The following is an 18649-nucleotide window of genomic DNA, read 5'->3' on the forward strand; positions in this document are numbered from 1 at the left end:
ATTAAATGGTAAGTGGAATTTAAAAAAAAAAAAAAAACATTCATAGCAAAACAATACTTCATGTTGCTATACTTTCTCCAATTATGAAGAGAAAAAAAAAATTACTTCTTTTAATAATTCAAAAGTTGGAGAATGAGACTATCTCCTTTAGAAATATCAAATGTAAGAATCAGTTTTGGGTCCCTAACTCAAAGGATGAACTTAGGTTCAAAAATCTTAATATGATGAATTTGTAGAGAGTGAGTTAGAAAACTGAACTTTAATGAGTTAGACAACAAGTAAAGTGAATTCAGATGACAAGAAAATGAAGATGGACTGGTTTAATCTAAGAAAATTGTCCTCAGTATAATCCGAGGATATCAATTCTTATATATTTCTTTCAAGTTTGATTACAAATTCAGTTCTTAATTGCTACAGTCTTTTTCTCTTAATTTCTCTATCATTTTCTCCTAGAGCCTCCTCTCTATTTTATACTATCCTCCTCTCTTTATCTCTGCCCTTCATGTGTAAATTAGATTGTTGTCCTGATCCCTGTCCCATCAACCCTTTCTTGAAATTTTTGAGAAGTAGTTGTAAGACTAAAAATTACTGTTCAAGTATCACTTCCTCATTAATGCGGCCAGAGAGTTAGCTACAAAGCATTTAATGCGGTGGTAGCAACTTTTCCTTAGATATTTTTCAGCTCTCATTTGTCTTGTATGTTCACAGTGCATATCCTTATCAACAGAACTTCCTAGAACGTCATTCTGGATGACAAAACACACTTTTTGACCTCTAACTCGTTACCTGAGGAAATACTCCTCCTCAGCACACTTCGCCCCTCATTCACAGTCATAGCTTGCTCGTAAAGTTCATTTGCCTTACTGTTGATCTGCCCTTGGATTACTAAGCCTCCTCGGCCAAGCCCAAGGCCCAACATATATTTTTGGGCCCCTTGTCCATCCATTAGAATATATCAATCAAGTTACAAAACTCTTGAAAAAAAAAAATCACTCATAGCTCGTAGCAAACCAATGCTATTTTAGCATAATAAATGTCAATCAAACAATATTTTCCCCTTAAAATAACTTATTAAAAATCAAAAGTTGAGGTTTAATTTTCAAGAGAGCTTCTTTTTTTTTTTTTTTTTTTTTTTCTTTTTAATTTTAAATAATAATAACTTATTATTATTATATATTATTATTAAATGGAATTAAGATTTTGATTTTATAAATGTACTGGTTTACTACTTTTGATTTAGTGGAGTATTTTGTTATTATGAAAAAAGTAATATATCATTTTGCATATTTCTTTCCACAACAAGTCCTCACAACTGGTCTGGCACTGGCACACTGATCGCAATCAGATTAGAAATTAAAGTTAAACAAATCAGGCCACAACTCCAACCCTCTGTTTCTTATCAGTCGTTTGTTAAATCTCACTATTAATAGTAATTTCAGACAGAGAAGAGAAGAGAGAGAAGAGAATGACGGTGTTTCATTTCTTCAACTGCGCAATCCTCACGTTCGGCCCCCACGCCGTTTACTACTCCGCCACTCCCTTGTCAGTTTCCCTTCACTTTTATTTTTTTAGAATTTACATCTGTCTTCTTCTATTCATATTATTAATTTTCCCGATCTGTTACATTTCCGGAGCTCAATTCTATTACTATGTTCTAACGGAAACCCTAACTTATTACAATCCCGATCTGACTATGCAACCCTTAGGGTGTTTCATACTCTGTAAACTTATATTCTATTTACTAGGATTTTCTGTTTATATTTAGCTCAAACTTTTGTGATAATTAGACATGAATTAATAAGATGAAATGAAACTTTTCTGTATAGAATCAAACTTTTGTGTAATTTATTTGTTTTGTCAATGTGTAAATTGGTTTTGCACTAATAATAAACATGCGTGTGCAGATCCGAGTACGATACGCTCGTACCTCTATTAAGGCAGCTCTTGTCTATCTCGGAACAGCTTTAGTAAAGGTTCGACATCGTTGTTATAGATGCAACTTCTAGCTTACGTTTGGTTTTTCCCTGATGAGCTATATATGTTGTGCTAATGCTTTCAACCACTCTTTTTTTTTTTTGGGTGAGCAGCTTGTTTGTTTGGCAACCTTCCTAAAGGTATCCGAGAATGATAGCTTTGATCCATACCAGGTACAGAATGGTTTTATTTATTGAATCCAAGGCTTATAAATTTCACNTATTTATTTTTTTTAATGTTCATATATATTCTCTTTTTACCCATGTTTTCATCTCTTTCTTTTGTATTTGGGAAAACAACATCATTTTGTTGTACTCTCTTTAATATAAAGTGGAATTTAAAAAAAAAAAAAAAACATTCATAGCAAAACAATACTTCATGTTGCTATACTTTCTCCAATTATGAAGAGAAAAAAAATTACTTCTTTTAATAATATCAAAAGTTGGAGAATGAGACTATCTCCTTTAGAAATATCAAATGTAAGAATCAGTTTTGGGTCCCTAACTCAAAGGATGAACTTAGGTTCAAAAATCTTAATATGATGAATTTGTAGAGAGTGAGTTAGAAAACTGAACTTTAATGAGTTAGACAACAAGTAAAGTGAATTCAGATGACAAGAAAATGAAGATGGACTGGTTTAATCTAAGAAAATTGTCCTCAGTATAATCCGAGGATATCAATTCTTATATATTTCTTTCAAGTTTGATTACAAATTCAGTTCTTAATTGCTACAGTCTTTTTCTCTTAATTTCTCTATCATTTTCTCCTAGAGCCTCCTCTCTATTTTATACTATCCTCCTCTCTTTATCTCTGCCCTTCATGTGTAAATTAGATTGTTGTCCTGATCCCTGTCCCATCAACCCTTTCTTGAAATTTTTGAGAAGTAGTTGTAAGACTAAAAATTACTGTTCAAGTATCACTTCCTCATTAATGCGGCCAGAGAGTTAGCTACAAAGCATTTAATGCGGTGGTAGCAACTTTTCCTTAGATATTTTTCAGCTCTCATTTGTCTTGTATGTTCACAGTGCATATCCTTATCAACAGAACTTCCTAGAACGTCATTCTGGATGACAAAACACACTTTTTGACCTCCAACTCGTTACCTGAGGAATACTCCTCCTCAGCACACTTCGCCCCTCATTCACAGTCATAGCTTGCTCGTAAAGTTCATTTGCCTTACTGTTGATCTGCCCTTGGATTACTAAGCCTCCTCGGCCAAGCCCAAGGCCCAACATATATTTTTGGGCCCCTTGTCCCTCCATTAGAATATATCAATCAAGTTACAAAACTCTTGAAAAAAAAAAATCACTCATAGCTCGTAGCAAAACAATGCTATTTTAGCATAATAAATGTCAATCAAACAATATTTTCCCCTTAAAATAACTTATTAAAAATCAAAAGTTGAGGTTTAATTTTCAAGAGAGCTTCTTTTTTTTTTTTTTTTTTTTTTTAATTTTAAATAATAATAACTTATTATTATTATTATTATTATTATTAAATGGAATTAAGATTTTGATTTTATAAATGTACTGGTTTACTACTTTTGATTTAGTGGAGTATTTTGTTATTATGAAAAAAGTAATATATCATTTTGCATATTTCTTTCCCACAACAAGTCCTCACAACTGGTCTGGCACTGGCACACTGATCGCAATCAGATTAGAAATTAAAGTTAAACAAATCAGGCCACAACTCCAACCCTCTGTTTCTTATCAGTCGTTTGTTAAATCTCACTATTAATAGTAATTTCAGACAGAGAAGAGAAGAGAGAGAAGAGAATGACGTGTTTTCATTTCTTCAACTGCGCAATCCTCACGTTCGGCCCCCACGCCGTTTACTACTCCGCCACTCCCTTGTCAGTTTCCCTTCACTTTTTTATTTTTTAGAATTTACATCTGTCTTCTTCTATTCATATTATTAATTTTCCCGATCTGTTACATTTCCGGAGCTCAATTCTATTACTATGTTCTAACGGAAACCCTAACTTATTACAATCCCGATCTGACTATGCAACCCTTAGGGTGTTTCATACTCTGTAAACTTATATTCTATTTACTAGGATTTTCTGTTTATATTTAGCTCAAACTTTTGTGATAATTAGACATGAATTAATAAGATGAAATGAAACTTTTCTGTATAGAATCAAACTTTTGTGTAATTTATTTGTTTTGTCAATGTGTAAATTGGTTTTGCACTAATAATAAACATGCGTGTGCAGATCCGAGTACGATACGCTCGGTACCTCTATTAAGGCAGCTCTTGTCTATCTCGGAACAGCTTTAGTAAAGGTTCGACATCGTTGTTATAGATGCAACTTCTAGCTTACGTTTGGTTTTTCCCTGATGAGCTATATATGTTGTGCTAATGCTTTCAACCACTCTTTTTTTTTTTTTTTGGGTGAGCAGCTTGTTTGTTTGGCAACCTTCCTAAAGGTATCCGAGAATGATAGCTTTGATCCATACCAGGTACAGAATGGTTTTATTTATTGAATCCAAGGCTTATAAATTTCACTTGTAGTGGGTTCCAATATGTCAACAGCAGAACTTCCATTATTCACATAGAGAAATACACTTTATTGTTTCCCTCCAATCCTTCCTGCCCCAAAATGTGCGTGCGCGTCTATAGTTTAGTACTCTAGAATCACTTATCCATGCTAATTCAGGGCAGTCTTCTGTTGAATCAAGGATAATCTAATTTTGCTATGGAATGTAGATAAGTTGTAAAAGTGTGTGTGTTTGGGGAGGGTGGGGGGGATTGAGAAAGAAAGAGTCCTACATATAATGAACTTTTTGAATTATCATATAAATTTGAATGTTAAAATCCATCTGAAGGTTGCAATGCTTATTATGTCTCCCACAAATCTCTGAATCCGTTGGTTTTCTCAGCAATTTATGCATGTTGATGGATTGAATAATCTCATATCTATATTAGTTGTTGGTGTATATTACCTATCAAAAAAAAATTGTTTGTTGATGTATATTGGAGAGAGAGAGAGAGAGAGAGGTGCTTGAATTACTCAAATTCAAGTTGACTAGTCTCTATAAGTTAGCCAAACCAAACATCTTAAACCTCGAACTTTAGAGGATTCCAGTTTTCTGAATAGATATACTTATCAACAGTGTTTAAGGATCTTGACGAAACAATGAAAACAGTTAATGGTCTTACTCCACAACTTTGTCCCACTCACCCTTCACAAGTCTCTGTCTCTAAGTACAGCTCCTTCAAAAGAAAGCCCTAAGCTACCAAAGAAAAATATGGCAAGAGGATCTGCTCAGGAAACCCCAGATCTGTTGCCATCCTGAAATGCTTCAGATTCAATGTCACTGCCTCCCCTGCCACTGCCTATGCGCTCCACCTCCACCACTGCTGCCAGTTCACATTGGCTTTCTCAATTTCAACCAGTTTTCATGTTGGTTTACTAGATTAGGCTGCTGTTTTGTGGTATCAGGATCTAGTTGTGACTGGCATTTGGGTGTGGTGGTTTGGTGTCTTAAGATTTATATATATAGATGTAGGTATATTAATTTGGGTTGGTTTGGAATTTGGGACTTCGGTAGAGATGAGGTTGTTGGTAGTATAGGTTTTTTTTTTTTTATGGAGTTTGTGTTTTTGTAGAGTGGTTATGGTGTTTGGATTTGGGGATGTGTGTGGGGGTTTTGTATTTGGAGAAGAATGAGTGGAAGATATTAGGTTTATTCCTCCTTGGGTCTAAACTTTTCTTTCAGATTTATCTCAAAGAAAATTTCAAACTAAAGAAAGTGGTTTAACCGCTTCTTCTTCTTCTTCTTCTTCTTCTTTTTAAATTAAGAAAGTGATTTGGTCCACGGCACGTAATCATTTTCCATCATTCACAGCAAATTGAAGTGGGATGAAGGGTTTAATAATATCATTTTTGATATCTCACGGATCTATAAAACCATAATTAAAACTACAAGGGGTCTGTTTGCAATTGATCAACCCAGGGGGTCTTTTTGCATTTTGCCGAACATGGTGATATATTCAAATGCTCGTTAGGAATTTTCATTTTTGAGGGTTCATGTGCATCACATCTGAGAGAACTACTTCTGCTAATAACAAAAACCAAGTGGCCAGTGAGCTCTAGCTTAACTGGCACATTTTCCCCTTACAAGTGTTAGGCGGAGGGTGAGGTTGTAGGTTCAAAATGTAACTTACCAATAAAAAAAGTAATAATAATAATAATTATCATAACTAAAACCAAGTGATTTTAAGCGGTGGCTTTGGAGGCCTTCTGTCAGATGCTTGAATATACAATTCTTGATTGCTCTTTGGACTTTGGGCAATTGTGAATAAATAAAGCTCCAGTATAGTGTAGTTATTTTTGCTTTGAAACATTAATTTTCTTTTGTATTGACTATGAGTTTGAGTTGTTAACCTTAAATAAATAATGCCTTTCATTTTCAGGAACTGCTGAAAGCTCTGATTGGTTTTGTAGATGTCGCTGGGCTATACTTTGCCTTGACTCAGTTGACTCACAGGAACATTGCTCAGAATCATAAATTTCAAGCAGTTGGACTTGGTGAGTAAAAGATTAAAATATCTATTTTAAAAACCAGTTGCTTTTTCTTTGAATTCTAAATCAATTTTCAAGCACTTGTCATCTTTGAATATTATTTTTTGTGACTGCATATTTGTCAACTTATTAGGGCTATGACACCTTTTCTCCTGTTGATAGGGTGGGCTTTTGCTGACTCTGTTCTGCATAGATTGGCACCTCTCTGGGTTGGCGCTAGAGGACTAGAATTTACATGGGATTACATTTTGCAAGGCATTGAAGCAAATGCGAATCTGGTATATATATTTCTTCTTGTTTCTCATCTATTTTCCATTTTCTGTGGCAGCTTCAGACTGTATCCTTATTTTAGTTCTAGACTTCTAGATTAGGGGTTTTGGACAGATATCCAGTTTGACAGTCCAAAGATTTAGGGGTTGCGTGCATTATATTGTGTATTTGGCAGAACACAATGCTCAAAGCTTTGAGGACCATAAATGGACGATTCCTGAGCTTAAACTTTTTCTCTTCAAAACTTTGTTTAATTGGATGTTTCCCTTAGGCTCTTTCTCTGTGTGTTTTCTTCTGAATATACTTGATCTTTGTACTCTGAGAGCATGATTTTATTGTTCCCATGTACTCCCTGTGTACTTGGGCCATTTCTTTCAACAATAAGATTGTTATTTATCAAAAAATATTGGCCAGATTCCAGGAGATTATAGGTCATTTTGTTGATGTAGAAACTTGGCTGTTCTATATAGCTTCTGACAATATCTGTAGTTCTAGACTTCTAGGTTAGTGCTTTTGGGCAAATGCATCCAGTTTGAAAGTCCAAAGTATTCGTGTAATGATTTTGTATTGGTCAGATTCCAGGCAATTGTAGGTCATTTTGTTTTTTGGTTTTTTGTTTTTGATTAGTGATTGTAGGTCTCTTTTTGTTGATGAGAAACTTGTCTGTTCTATATTTTAAAGTGTTATTTGCATGTTGAGTAAGTTTCTGTGTGTTTGTTGGTTACTTTTTCTGCCATTATCGGTTTTTTTGAATCTTTCTGAATTCAGGTGTTGAGTATATCCCTAGCTGCATTGGGATCTTTGATTTGGCTCCGGAAAAACAAACCCAAGACACTGATTCCCATAATATATGCATGCGCAGTGATTGTGGCAACCATGCCATCTATCACAAGGTATGCTCCTCAACATTCCTCACCAATGTCTCATTTAGAAGTTTGGGTGTACTTTTGCGTGGAAAACCATTGAATTTGAACCGTTATTATCACACATCAAAATTTGATTTACCTTAACCATGATTAAATCACTTTCATAAACTTTTATAATCCTAGCTTCATTACCAACTACTCATTATGTGTAGTGTAACTCCTGTAGCAAAATGCACTCTTATGTGTAGTGATTCATTCTGTATATGCTTGCCCACCCCCCACCCACCTTCTGTTTTGCAGCTATTTGAGGCGAGGTTTGGGTTGGCATTTTCCAAAGGTGGTTGGCTTTGAACTGTTCACCTCACTTGTGATGGCTTTTATTAGTTGTCAGCTCTTTGCTGCGTGTCAGAAACCCTCTGCCTAAAGAAGCCTATTGTTACCCCTCAATTTGGCAGATTGTTTGTCAAAGAAAGGTCAACGAGGCAACTTAATTCTCAACGGCACCTAGATTTGATTACTCATTCCCCCTAAGGAGGCTTAGCTGTTTTGCCTGAGCTTCACATTATTTTTAATTTGGTCTGTAGAAATTGTTGGCCTATTTTCTCTGTAGATGTAGACACTCAAGTACACATCTTCGAATAGATTTTCTGCTGGGTAACCTCGGTAAAATTTGCTTGGATAGAACTTATCAAGATTTTGGATGAAAATTGAGTTGAGTAAGCTTTACATTCCATGCCTTAACTTTGAGGACCATCCATCCTTTAAGCAAAATGGACTTAACAACATTAAACCATTGAACTTCTATTTGTGTTTCGTGGACAAACCTGACCATCTTCCGAGGCATGAATGTTATATCGTTGATGATAGAAATGGAGAATTGGAATACGAAATAAGTGTTGTATCTAATAGGTAATTTATGGGAAATAATAATTTTTTGTTCATTCAATTTCATTTTTTTCAAAGCATTACTTCTAAGAGAGTAAAAGGAATACTTCACTTTAAGAAAATAAATGAACTTAAAATATCAATTATATCTATATTTTGAGAAAAGATGATAAAACTGAATACTAATAGGAAGTTATATTTATTTATCATTCTTTCTTTTATAAAACCATAAAACACACTTAAAAAAAAAAAAAAAAACCCATAAGTCATAATCTAACCAATTTCAGTACATTCAATCTTTTTGTCAACTCCCAAGCATTGTGCTTCCTTTTTAGCTCCTGCTCGAAAGATATGAACTTGCATCACAGTCTGCGTGACAAACTCAAAAATGAAGGTGTCACCTGCTCCAATCTTATTCCCTCTACAAAAGTCAGGCCAACCATTTGTCATGTTCAAAAACCCATCAGCCACCAAATCAAGTCTAATGGGCCATGGGCTTCCAGTTGGATCAAGAAGCATTACCCTCTTCTTGCTAATTAGGTCTTTCTCAATAGCTACGAACTTTGGAATGGTCTGCAAATTTGAAGCATCAAAATACACAAAATTTAAGCTCTTAGACATAGCTGTCTTAAGACAAAGAATATTTTATTCTTGCTAAGCAATGTGTCAAGGAACTATACGCTAAACTCACCATGTAGTATTGGCTATACCAAGTCCAAGTTGCAATAAAGTATGAATTTTGTGATTTGAATGAAGATATTGACTTCATTCCTAGTTCTTCTATATCATCGTTAATAAGTTCTTCGCCAGACTTACTACATCCAGCTAAACACCAGAAATAAGACGTAATTACACATATGATATGAGAGATGCAAATTAAGAATACTACAAATTTTATTACATAATCTTAAATCAGTCACTAGTAATAAAAAAATTAATTCAAACATTTTTTTTCCTGGAAATAACACAAATCATATTTATCGTTGCTTTATTTAATAAAATTTGTAATAATATTAGCATATTCCATATAAATTTTTTATAATAAAATATATATTAACAATAGTATTTTTAGAGTATAAAAACACAATAATCAAAAGAGAAACAATAAGAAATAATTTAACTCACAAATTATTCTGTTGGAGTTGATTGCTTTTTGTCCAAAGCTCTCTTTGTAACAATCAGGTTTGAGTTCCTCAATGATGGCGTTTTCTTGAATTTGTTTACCTTTCTTCATAAAAGGAATTGGATATTCTTCTTCCCTCTTGGCTAACCTCACATCCTTCTCGCATGTATTTCTACCATATATCTTGACTTTGAACATTGTTGAATTACCATCGTATTTGAAAACAAGGAAATCCCCTATGTCCAAAGAATTATCTTTCACAAAGTCATGCCAACCACTCCAAAAGAACAAGCCATTGTTCCCTCTCTTTTCCACTCGTACTATGTAAACTTTTCCAGTTGAGCTTCTAAGCGAGCATTTGGAAAGTAACCTACCATTAAAGTTCTTAACAAAAGCAGGTGGTATACGCTACATATAATTGAGCACAAGTCAATTAAACAGAACATATAAACTCAAGAAAATTTATTTTGGAAGGCAGATGTAAGGAAATCGAAGTATTCTTACTTTTATTTATATATATAATAGTTGAGAAAGATATTTGAATTTTAGAAATCTTTGTTAGTATTCTATTAATCTAAGAAAAGAAGCGAAGTACATTACCAGTTGCTCAGAGAAGTCACCAATTAAGACCTTGAAAAATGATGGTTTATTACTTTTGTAACACTCTGGTTTTATAGCCATTAAGAACTCTTCAAGAATACGATCAAACTCAAACTCAAATCCAAATGTTGATACTTTAGGTTCAGTGTTAGGCCTAAGCAATTGAGAGATAACGAGATTCCACCCGCAGCTAGCTTTATATATAACAAGGCCTCTGAGAAATTTTTTGAGAAGCTCAATGGTTAATTTAAGTGCATAGTTCATGCATCTTTGTTTCACGGTGGTTCTTTACTAAATAGGAGTGATTTTAATGAATCAAGAAAACAATGTATAGACTTCCTCAAAAAAAAAAAAAAAAAAAAAAAAAAACAATGTATAGAGGCAAATCAAGGCCACGTCAAAAACTCTTGGTGAGTGCAATTTCTTTTGACATGTACTAATAACAAACACCATTTTCTGTGGTGTCTATTGCCTCTTCCTGTTCCCCAAATTTTGCATTAGCATGTAGTTAGGTGAAATGAACACAGTAATCAGACTAATTCGAGGAACGGAAATTAAAACACTAATTAAGCAGTAACATTAAAAAGGGGTTTCAATTATCCAAAAAGAAAAAAACATCAAACTCCAAGGAATGGAAAAGAAGGTAAAATGGAATGAGATCTACCATTGAAACGTGTTGCAACATTGAATTAAATAAATAATGACATTACCATCCGATTCTCATTTCAAATTTGTCGTTAAATAAATAATGACAATGACATTACCATTCGATTCTCATTTCAATTTTATTAAATAAATAATGACAATGACAATGACATTACCATTCGATTCTCATTTCAATTTTATAACGACAGAACATTCCATTCTATTCTATTCAAATTTCATTTTTAATTTTTTATTTTATATTTTTAATTCAAGGACTGAGATCAACTATTGAAATGTATTGCACTTGGTGCAATCAAATCTTGATTAAAACATCAAATCTTAATTTGTTTTAATCGAGCATTGTTGGGGACAAACATTTTCAGAATCTTCAACTATTCACATGGCGCGTTGTGATTGGAACGGCAATTTCACTTGACACCACCACGTACATTACTTTTTATTTACAGAAATCACAACATACCACCTCAACAATTATTTAGAAGATTGCACAAAATTATTTTGTGTTGCTACTCGCTAGGCAGATTGTTTCAGAGAGTGATAACCAACCACAAAGCAAAATTATATAATTAGAGAGGAGTCACAGACTCACAGTGCATTCCACTAAACATATTTACAAAACAAGGGTCACTAAACTGCTAATTACTGAAGTCCCCTTGAAGCATCCACAATAACAGTAAGTAGTCTGGAAATAAACTTATTTGAGTGCACAAAAGGCTAGTATGTTACATAAAGTGCAGTCCACAGATAGCAGAACAATTTTCCCTCCTCAGATATTCTAGACCACAATGAGGTTGCAAATCTTGTATGAATTACAAGCTTATGCTTCAGTGGATCTTGATTGAATTTTTCCTACCCCTTTTTCGTGGTGGAGTCAATAAAGTCCGAGGGCTAATCTCTTCGACAACCCTGAAAATGCTAACATCCAGGATAGTTGAGCCATCCATTTGACCAGCAGGCTTGAAGAGGCAGACATCAAATTCCTCAAGGTTGTTGTCTATAACAAAATGTTTCCACCCTCCCGTAATCCCTCCATAACCACGAACTCGATTATGGTTATATCTTGATCGCCATGTGTCTGTTTTAAAACGTAGGTGGATTTCTTGGTTTTCCAGTGAGAGATGATTCGTCGCCCATTCTAAAGGGATGTACTAATCAAGCAATAACCCAAGAACAATTAAGTATATTCATTGAACACCAAGACAGATTTTCAAATAGCAACAAGTACATCCATTTACGTGAGAATTTTGTTCAATATTAACCTGATAATGTAGAAGCAATACATGAAAAAGGACAAAAGTAAACAAAATGACGAGATTAGCTATATAATCAAAGTTTGCAATAGAGAACACTTACCACAAAGAATCTCTTGTATACATGTGTGGGTCGCATAACAACAAGGTATGTATCATCACTTGATGCCGCTTGGGCCAAAAGCAAGGCATTCTTGATCTCATCTTCAGATACATGCCTTCTATTTGACGAATATTGCGGGCCTTGTGTCCAATTCTTAAAGATGGGTGAACATTCAGCATCTGAACCATTCATAAACAAAATACTTCTATCAAACCAATATATTCTTGAACTACACGATTCGTTGTTTAAGGATGGCAGGTAGCAAGGTACTATAAAAGCCACATGCAGCTAAAAAATAGTGGGAAGGGGCCTAAAAGGTAATTCCGTATCAAAAACAGATATGCGTAGTATCATATGCGTTAAAGAGGTTTACCTTCACTTGCAGCAGACTTCACTCCCTCTCCACAAGTAGCAGGTTCCTTACTCCCAACACTCCTAGCACTCTGCCGGGTCCTTTTATTACTGACAAGAGAGATGATACATTGTTCTGAAGGCACTGTGACACTGTCATCACTTACATAGTTCAAAGGTGAAGGGCATGCAACACCATCATCCAAAGGGGTATGAACATCATCATCCAAAGGGGTATGAACATCATCAATAGAACCTTCCCTTGTTTTTTTCTTTGTCAAGCATCCATTGTCATGTTCAGTTGGCCCACATTTTCTGACAAAATACGAAGCCCCTTTCTCACACAAGTTCTTTCCATCAAAGATTAAAACGTCAAATTGTGACCAACCATTGTACCTAAAGACCAATAAATCAGTCTCTTCCAAAGAATGATCCTTGACAAATTCTTGCCAACCATGGTTAAAGAACAATGTATCATCAATAGTCTTCAATTCTACATCCCATGTTAAACCACTAGGACCTTTAAGAGTCACACTTTGAGGCAGCCTCTTTTTCACATTGTCAACAAATTTTTTGGGGATGGCCTGCAATGTCAATACAAAAATAAGCAAACTAGACAATTGAGGACAAAGCTGCAAGAGAGGGGCAAAGTGTTGCAGGAACAACAAACCAGAACTTGTAATAATTGACCCAAATGTGAAACATTCCCAGCAAGATATAACCTCAACTAAAATTCATCAGTTGTAGCAAAGATTCACTGAAAACTAACTCAAGACTTCTATCCAAAAAAGAAAAAGTAACTCAGGACTCCTTGACTCCATGTTCTCTAAAACGGGAACAAACCCCCATTCAGTTTGAATTTAGGATTCTCTCTTTTTGTACGACCAAATTCACAATGAAGATCTTATCTTTTGTAAATCCTAAAATGTCACATCATTCAAAATTTCATTAGTAACTGATTTTAAATAATGTAACACCACGTGCTCCTCAGGATTTTGGGAAAAGAAAATCTTCACCATGGATTAGCTTTTGTCCATTTCATAAGCAAATACAGAGGTTCTGTGACATAAAATACTGATGTGCTTCTAACTTAGAATGTGCTTAATTTGAGTCCAAACTACATTTAAAAATGACTGAAATCATGTTTTTACATACAAGCACCCCCCCCCCCCCCCCCCCAAATCATTTATTTTTTCTTTTCACTGGAACTGGGTGCACAAAAATTAAAATTAATCCAAAAAAATCATTTATTTTTTCTTTTCACTGGAACTGGGTGCACAAAAATTAAAATTAAAAAAAAAAAAAAAATCATAACACTCTAAAAAGAGAGCTACCAAGCAGAGGAACCTCAAAGCTTCCAATTATTCCATGTAAAAAAAAGGACCTTTTACATTCTAAAAGGCATGTTCAACAACCTTTCTAACGACCATGCAAAGCTACCACCGTTAGTGTTTTTCACAAACATAAAATTTCATAGATCCAAAAAGGTAAAAAGAGAAGCTTAAAAAACTTACAAGCTGGCGATCATAACCACCGAGGAGATACTGAGAGAAGTGAATTGTTTGGAAGTGGGTCCAATAGATTTCCTCTGCCCATTTGCTCCATTCTTTGCATGTTTCTCCCATTTCCACTAATCAATGGCTCTGGAGTAAAAAATTAAAGATAAAAAGTCAGGCTTATAATTATATCTATAAAAATAAACCAAAGATAACATTTTTAAACACAAGAAGCTCCAGACATTGAAAGATCAAAGAAGAGTAGACCCACTTCAGCAATTTACTTACCAGAAGCAACATCCACCTCAAAAATTGAAGAGAATTTTTTGCAACAAGTGAAAGAAACTAACTTTACTAGTAGAGAGAGAGAGAGAGAGAGAGGATAGATGAACCAGGTACAGTGCAAGTGCTAGCTCTTTTTTTTTTTTTTAGCAATAGCATCAGCCGTTCCTTCAAAAAAATAAAAAAGGAAACTATTTTGACGCGTAAAAAATTCATTTTATCTATTTTAACACAATACTTTACCATACATGCTACTTCAAATCTTCTATTAATTTATTTAAATATTATTTTTATTCTTTCTCTCTTCTTTTTAATTCTTTTTGGTTCCCAAAGGCCCAACGTCACACACACACGTACACAGACAAGAGAAGTAATAGCCACCGATCGATGGAAATAACTGAAGAAAGAGAAAAGTATGAATAAAAAACCCTAAAATATTAATAGCCTAGTTGTTCGTACGATGCTATTATTATTATTATTATTTTTTTATGGGAAAGAAAGAAGTCATTTTATTGCAAATGAGAAAGAGAGGTTACATCATGGATGAGAGCTTGCACAATATAGTAAGGGTTCTTTTCAATCCAAACTACATAATTATCTATGCTGGACGCATTTTTTGCTAATAAATGTGGTGGAACATTGCCCTGTCTTCGAACATGTGAAAAGTCTACACTCTGAAAGTCCCCACAAATATCTTGTATTCCTTGGACCATTGTATCAATAGAAGATGGGGTCGAGAAAATATTGCAAAGTGCTTTATATACTATCAGTGAGTCTCCTTCCAACATGACATCACGCATGCCAATGTCCCTAGCAAACAGTAGACCCATTTCAAAAGCCTTGGGCTCTACCTCAACAGCCCCTAGAGGTGCACGGATCTTTTTGCTTAGTGCTGCTTCAAGTCTCCCTTCCTCATCTCGAATCACCACTCCCACTCCCACTGATTTCTGCTTCAAAAAAACCGCCCCATCCACGTTAATTTTGAAGTGTCCAGCCCTTGGAGGAGACCATGCGACACCATGCTGAGGAACGGGTGTTGCTGGATTAGTTTGAGCTACCACCGCCCTATACTCCAACAAATAGTCCGATGCCCAACGTGACAATTGCTACCTTGACTTTCGAACTCCACCATATCTAATCTCATTTCGGTTATGCCACAGTGCCCATGCGATGGTGGCTGTCAACGCTACATGGTCATCTCCAACCTTATCCGTTAACATCATGGTCCACATAATGTCTTGGAAGGACAAGTTCGCTCCATCAGTTGGCTGAAACACCAACTTAGAGCATTCCCATGCCTCCCTAGCTCTCGGACACTCCCATAGAACATGACCCACGGACTCCGGCGCCTCCTTACATCCTTCACAAACTTCCTCCCAAAGAATCTTCCATTTCAGCAAGTTTTGTTTCGTCAATAACGCGTCGCGACACGCTCGATAAACAAAATGGCAATTTTTATGCGGAACCTGCATGCTCCAAATCCTCCTCCAAAACCACCTTAGGTCGCTTGTATCTGAGCTAGTGCCTCTGTTTGCTTCGTGAAACTGGTTCATAGCTAATTTATAAGCGTTGCGCACCGAAAATAGCCCATTTCGTGTCTCTGTCCAAATGATTTTGTCAGGTGGTAAGCGAGAGCTGATGGGTATACTCTTTATAATCTCAGCCTCGTGGGGTAGGAATAAAGAATCAATGACCGTGGCTTTCCATTTCGCTGTAGTAGCATTAATCAGTTCTTGTACCTGAGTGTCTAAGTGCAGGAACAATCTGGGAGAGCTTATCCTATATGTGGAAGGATTTGGTAACCACTTGTCCTCCCATACACGGATACTTGCTCCATTTCCAACTCTCCACCTCAAACCATCTTTGACTAGTTGTTGAGCCGCCATAATGCTACGCCACACGTACGATGGGTTCTTGCCAACTATAGCATCCATAAAATCACACCGTGGGAAATATTTGGCCTTTAAGACTCGATAAGCTAAAGAGTCATGGCCTACCCAGAGTCTCCATCCTTGTTTTGCCAACAAAGCCAAATTAAAAAGTTTTAGGTTCTTGAAACCCATACCTCCTTTTGCCTTTGGTTCACACATCTTCTACTAACTCAACCACGGGATTTTATTTTCATCCTTCCTTTGTCCCCACCAAAACTTCCTAATCATGGCTGTCAACTCATCACAAAGGGAATCTAGCAACTTGAAGCAACTCATGATGTAGGTTGGTATAGCTAGGGCCGCTGCCTTGATCAGAACTTCTTTCCCAGCTTTAGATAACATCTTCTCCTTCCACCCAAAAAATTTCCTCCCTAACTTCTCCTTTATGTCATTGAAAGTACTTCTTTTATTTCTTCCCACAAGGGAAGGCAAGCCTAAATACTTTTCATGCTGTTTGATTACTTGGGCACCAAATCTCCTTTTAATCTCCTCCTGGATTAGGAGTGTTGCTACTGAAAAATAGGGAAGTTTTTGCCTTGTTTAACTGTTGGCCTGAAGCTACTTCATACACTTCCAGAACTCGTTGAAGCATGTCACATTTTGCTAAGGATGCTTTGCATGCAGACTCAAATGCACTAAAAGTCAGGGAAGTCTGCACCAAATTTTGAAATGAAAGAGGATATTTAGCCATAGAGACAGAAGATGATGGCTCACTATCTCACAAGTCTAAATCTTGGCATCATCTTGTCAGAGCGGCCACCGTCAAAGTAGACCAAAGGCTATGAGTCCAACAATGCTAGCAGACTTCTCCTTCAGATTTGCGGAAAATCCAAATCTCATTTCACAAAACTGACCCCACAAGCATCTCAAACGGACTTCAATCTCCAAAACCCAGAAAGGCCATCAACAACGGAACTACCACGCGCTGCCACGCGCCACCACAATCTTTGAGGATCGCAGCCTACTTCCTCCAATTCACAAAAAAATCCAGACTTCATTTCGTTAAAGTGGCATCATCACTACATCCAGCGGCCTCCGATCTACAAAACCTAAAACATTCAAGCCCAAAAGCCTAGCCACGCGCCTCCACGCGCCACCGTAGGCTTCGAAGATCGTGGCCTCCTCCTTCACTTCTGTGTAAATTGGGCCACCAATTTAGAAAACAGAAACTACCGCTAGATCCAGCGGCCCTAGATCTACAAAACCCAAGAAAATAAACTCCAGAAGCCCAGCCACGCGCCTCCACGCGCCACCAGAAGGTCCGCCAATCTCTGCCTCAACGAACACGCGCTCCCACGCGCCTCCAGCTTCGTTCACGCGCTCACACGCGGCGGCTGTTTTCTCACGCGCTGGCACGCGCCTCACGTCACCAATGACGTCAGCCTCCGCGGGTTTGACCCGTTGTCTAGATTTGACCCGATCCGACCCGGTTTTACCCTGACCCGGTCCGAACCAACTGAAAAAAAAAAAAAAAAAATGCTTTGACCGAGTAGACTTTTGACTTTGACCAAAAAGTCAAAATTTTCAAGATAGGCCTGTCCCACTCAGTTTTTCGAGTACATTCCGATTTTGGGATCCGTTTCTTCATTCGAAGCTCAGAAATTGTGCAAACATCCAATTTCCCAAAAGTTGACTTTTGCGTAAATGTTGACCAAAAGTCAAAATTTTTAAGATGGACCTATCTTGCTCAATTTTTCGCGTACATTCCAATTTTGGAGTCCGTTCCATCATTTGAGACTCAAAAATTGCACAAATGATTCAATTCCAAGGGAGTTGATTTTTGTGTTGACGTCTACTCAAAGTCAAGATTTTCAAGCCAGACTTGTCTTGCATAGTTTTTCGTGACTTGAAAATCACCAATCTGACTCACATCTCCGAAGTACTGACAATGTCCAAAACTAAAGCTCTCAATATCAAAATTTGAGATTCATCCATTTAGTTTGGATCCCCTCAGGGTTATTCTCCAGACTTCATCAAGGCTTCCCTTTCAAAGTACAGATGAACTCTCACAAGTGTATCTTGAACTTAAAATCACATCGGGTCACCCGTCCAACCTACCACTCCCCTTTCAGTGCCAAACATTCCCACCTACCATTCGGCATCTACCAGTCAAGAATCTACCATTCTCACCAAAAATTTCCATCCGCCATTCTTGACTACTCCATCTACCATTCTTCATCTCTCTGCTATAAATAGAAGGGCCGGATTCACCAAAAACTCATTCAGAAAAACCCTAAGTCATGAAATGAAGATTTGCTTCTTTCAAATTTTCAAGTCCTCCTTCCCACAGCCATTTCTCACTATGGCTTCATCGTTCTCAA

The 18649-nt window shown here is 36.3% G+C and overlaps 3 protein-coding genes across 4 annotated transcripts; 1 reads left to right on the forward strand and 2 right to left on the reverse strand.

Moving 5' to 3' along the window:
• The first annotated feature begins 1417 nt into the window (after positions 1 to 1417).
• On the forward strand, positions 1418 to 8348 carry LOC112025779 (uncharacterized). Of its 2 annotated transcripts, none has more exons than XM_065762368.1 (7): positions 1418 to 1542; positions 4193 to 4262; positions 4380 to 4439; positions 6397 to 6511; positions 6668 to 6783; positions 7544 to 7668; positions 7942 to 8348. In XM_065762368.1, the coding sequence occupies exons 1-7, from the start codon at positions 1466 to 1468 to the stop codon at positions 8063 to 8065; spliced, it is 687 nt and encodes a 228-aa protein (XP_065618440.1). In that variant the 5' UTR covers positions 1418 to 1465; the 3' UTR covers positions 8066 to 8348. The 2 variants fall into 2 exon arrangements, with proteins under 2 accessions (XP_065618440.1, XP_023914236.2); XM_024058468.2 differs by lacking the exon at positions 1418 to 1542 and adding an exon at positions 3544 to 3829.
• A 195-nt stretch (positions 8349 to 8543) lies between these two features.
• On the reverse strand, positions 8544 to 10330 carry LOC112025759 (B3 domain-containing protein LOC_Os12g40080). Its single transcript, XM_024058444.2, has 4 exons — positions 10250 to 10330; positions 9652 to 10057; positions 9218 to 9351; positions 8544 to 9099 (listed from the first exon to the last, which is right to left on the reverse strand). Exons 1-4 carry the CDS (start codon positions 10328 to 10330, stop codon positions 8800 to 8802), a joined length of 921 nt encoding a protein of 306 aa, XP_023914212.1. The 3' UTR covers positions 8544 to 8799.
• Positions 10331 to 11450: 1120 nt separating this feature from the next.
• LOC112028607 (B3 domain-containing protein REM16-like) lies at positions 11451 to 14552 on the reverse strand. The gene is made up of 5 exons (XM_065762371.1): positions 14404 to 14552; positions 14134 to 14262; positions 12642 to 13203; positions 12269 to 12447; positions 11451 to 12063 (listed from the first exon to the last, which is right to left on the reverse strand). Exons 2-5 carry the CDS (start codon positions 14242 to 14244, stop codon positions 11740 to 11742), a joined length of 1176 nt encoding a protein of 391 aa, XP_065618443.1. The 5' UTR covers positions 14245 to 14262; positions 14404 to 14552; the 3' UTR covers positions 11451 to 11739.
• Positions 14553 to 18649: the final 4097 nt, after the last annotated feature.

This window comes from Quercus suber, unplaced genomic scaffold (genome assembly GCF_002906115.3).
Source record: "Quercus suber isolate HL8 unplaced genomic scaffold, Cork oak 2.0 scaffold_455, whole genome shotgun sequence".
Taxonomy (NCBI): Eukaryota; Viridiplantae; Streptophyta; class Magnoliopsida; order Fagales; family Fagaceae; genus Quercus; species Quercus suber.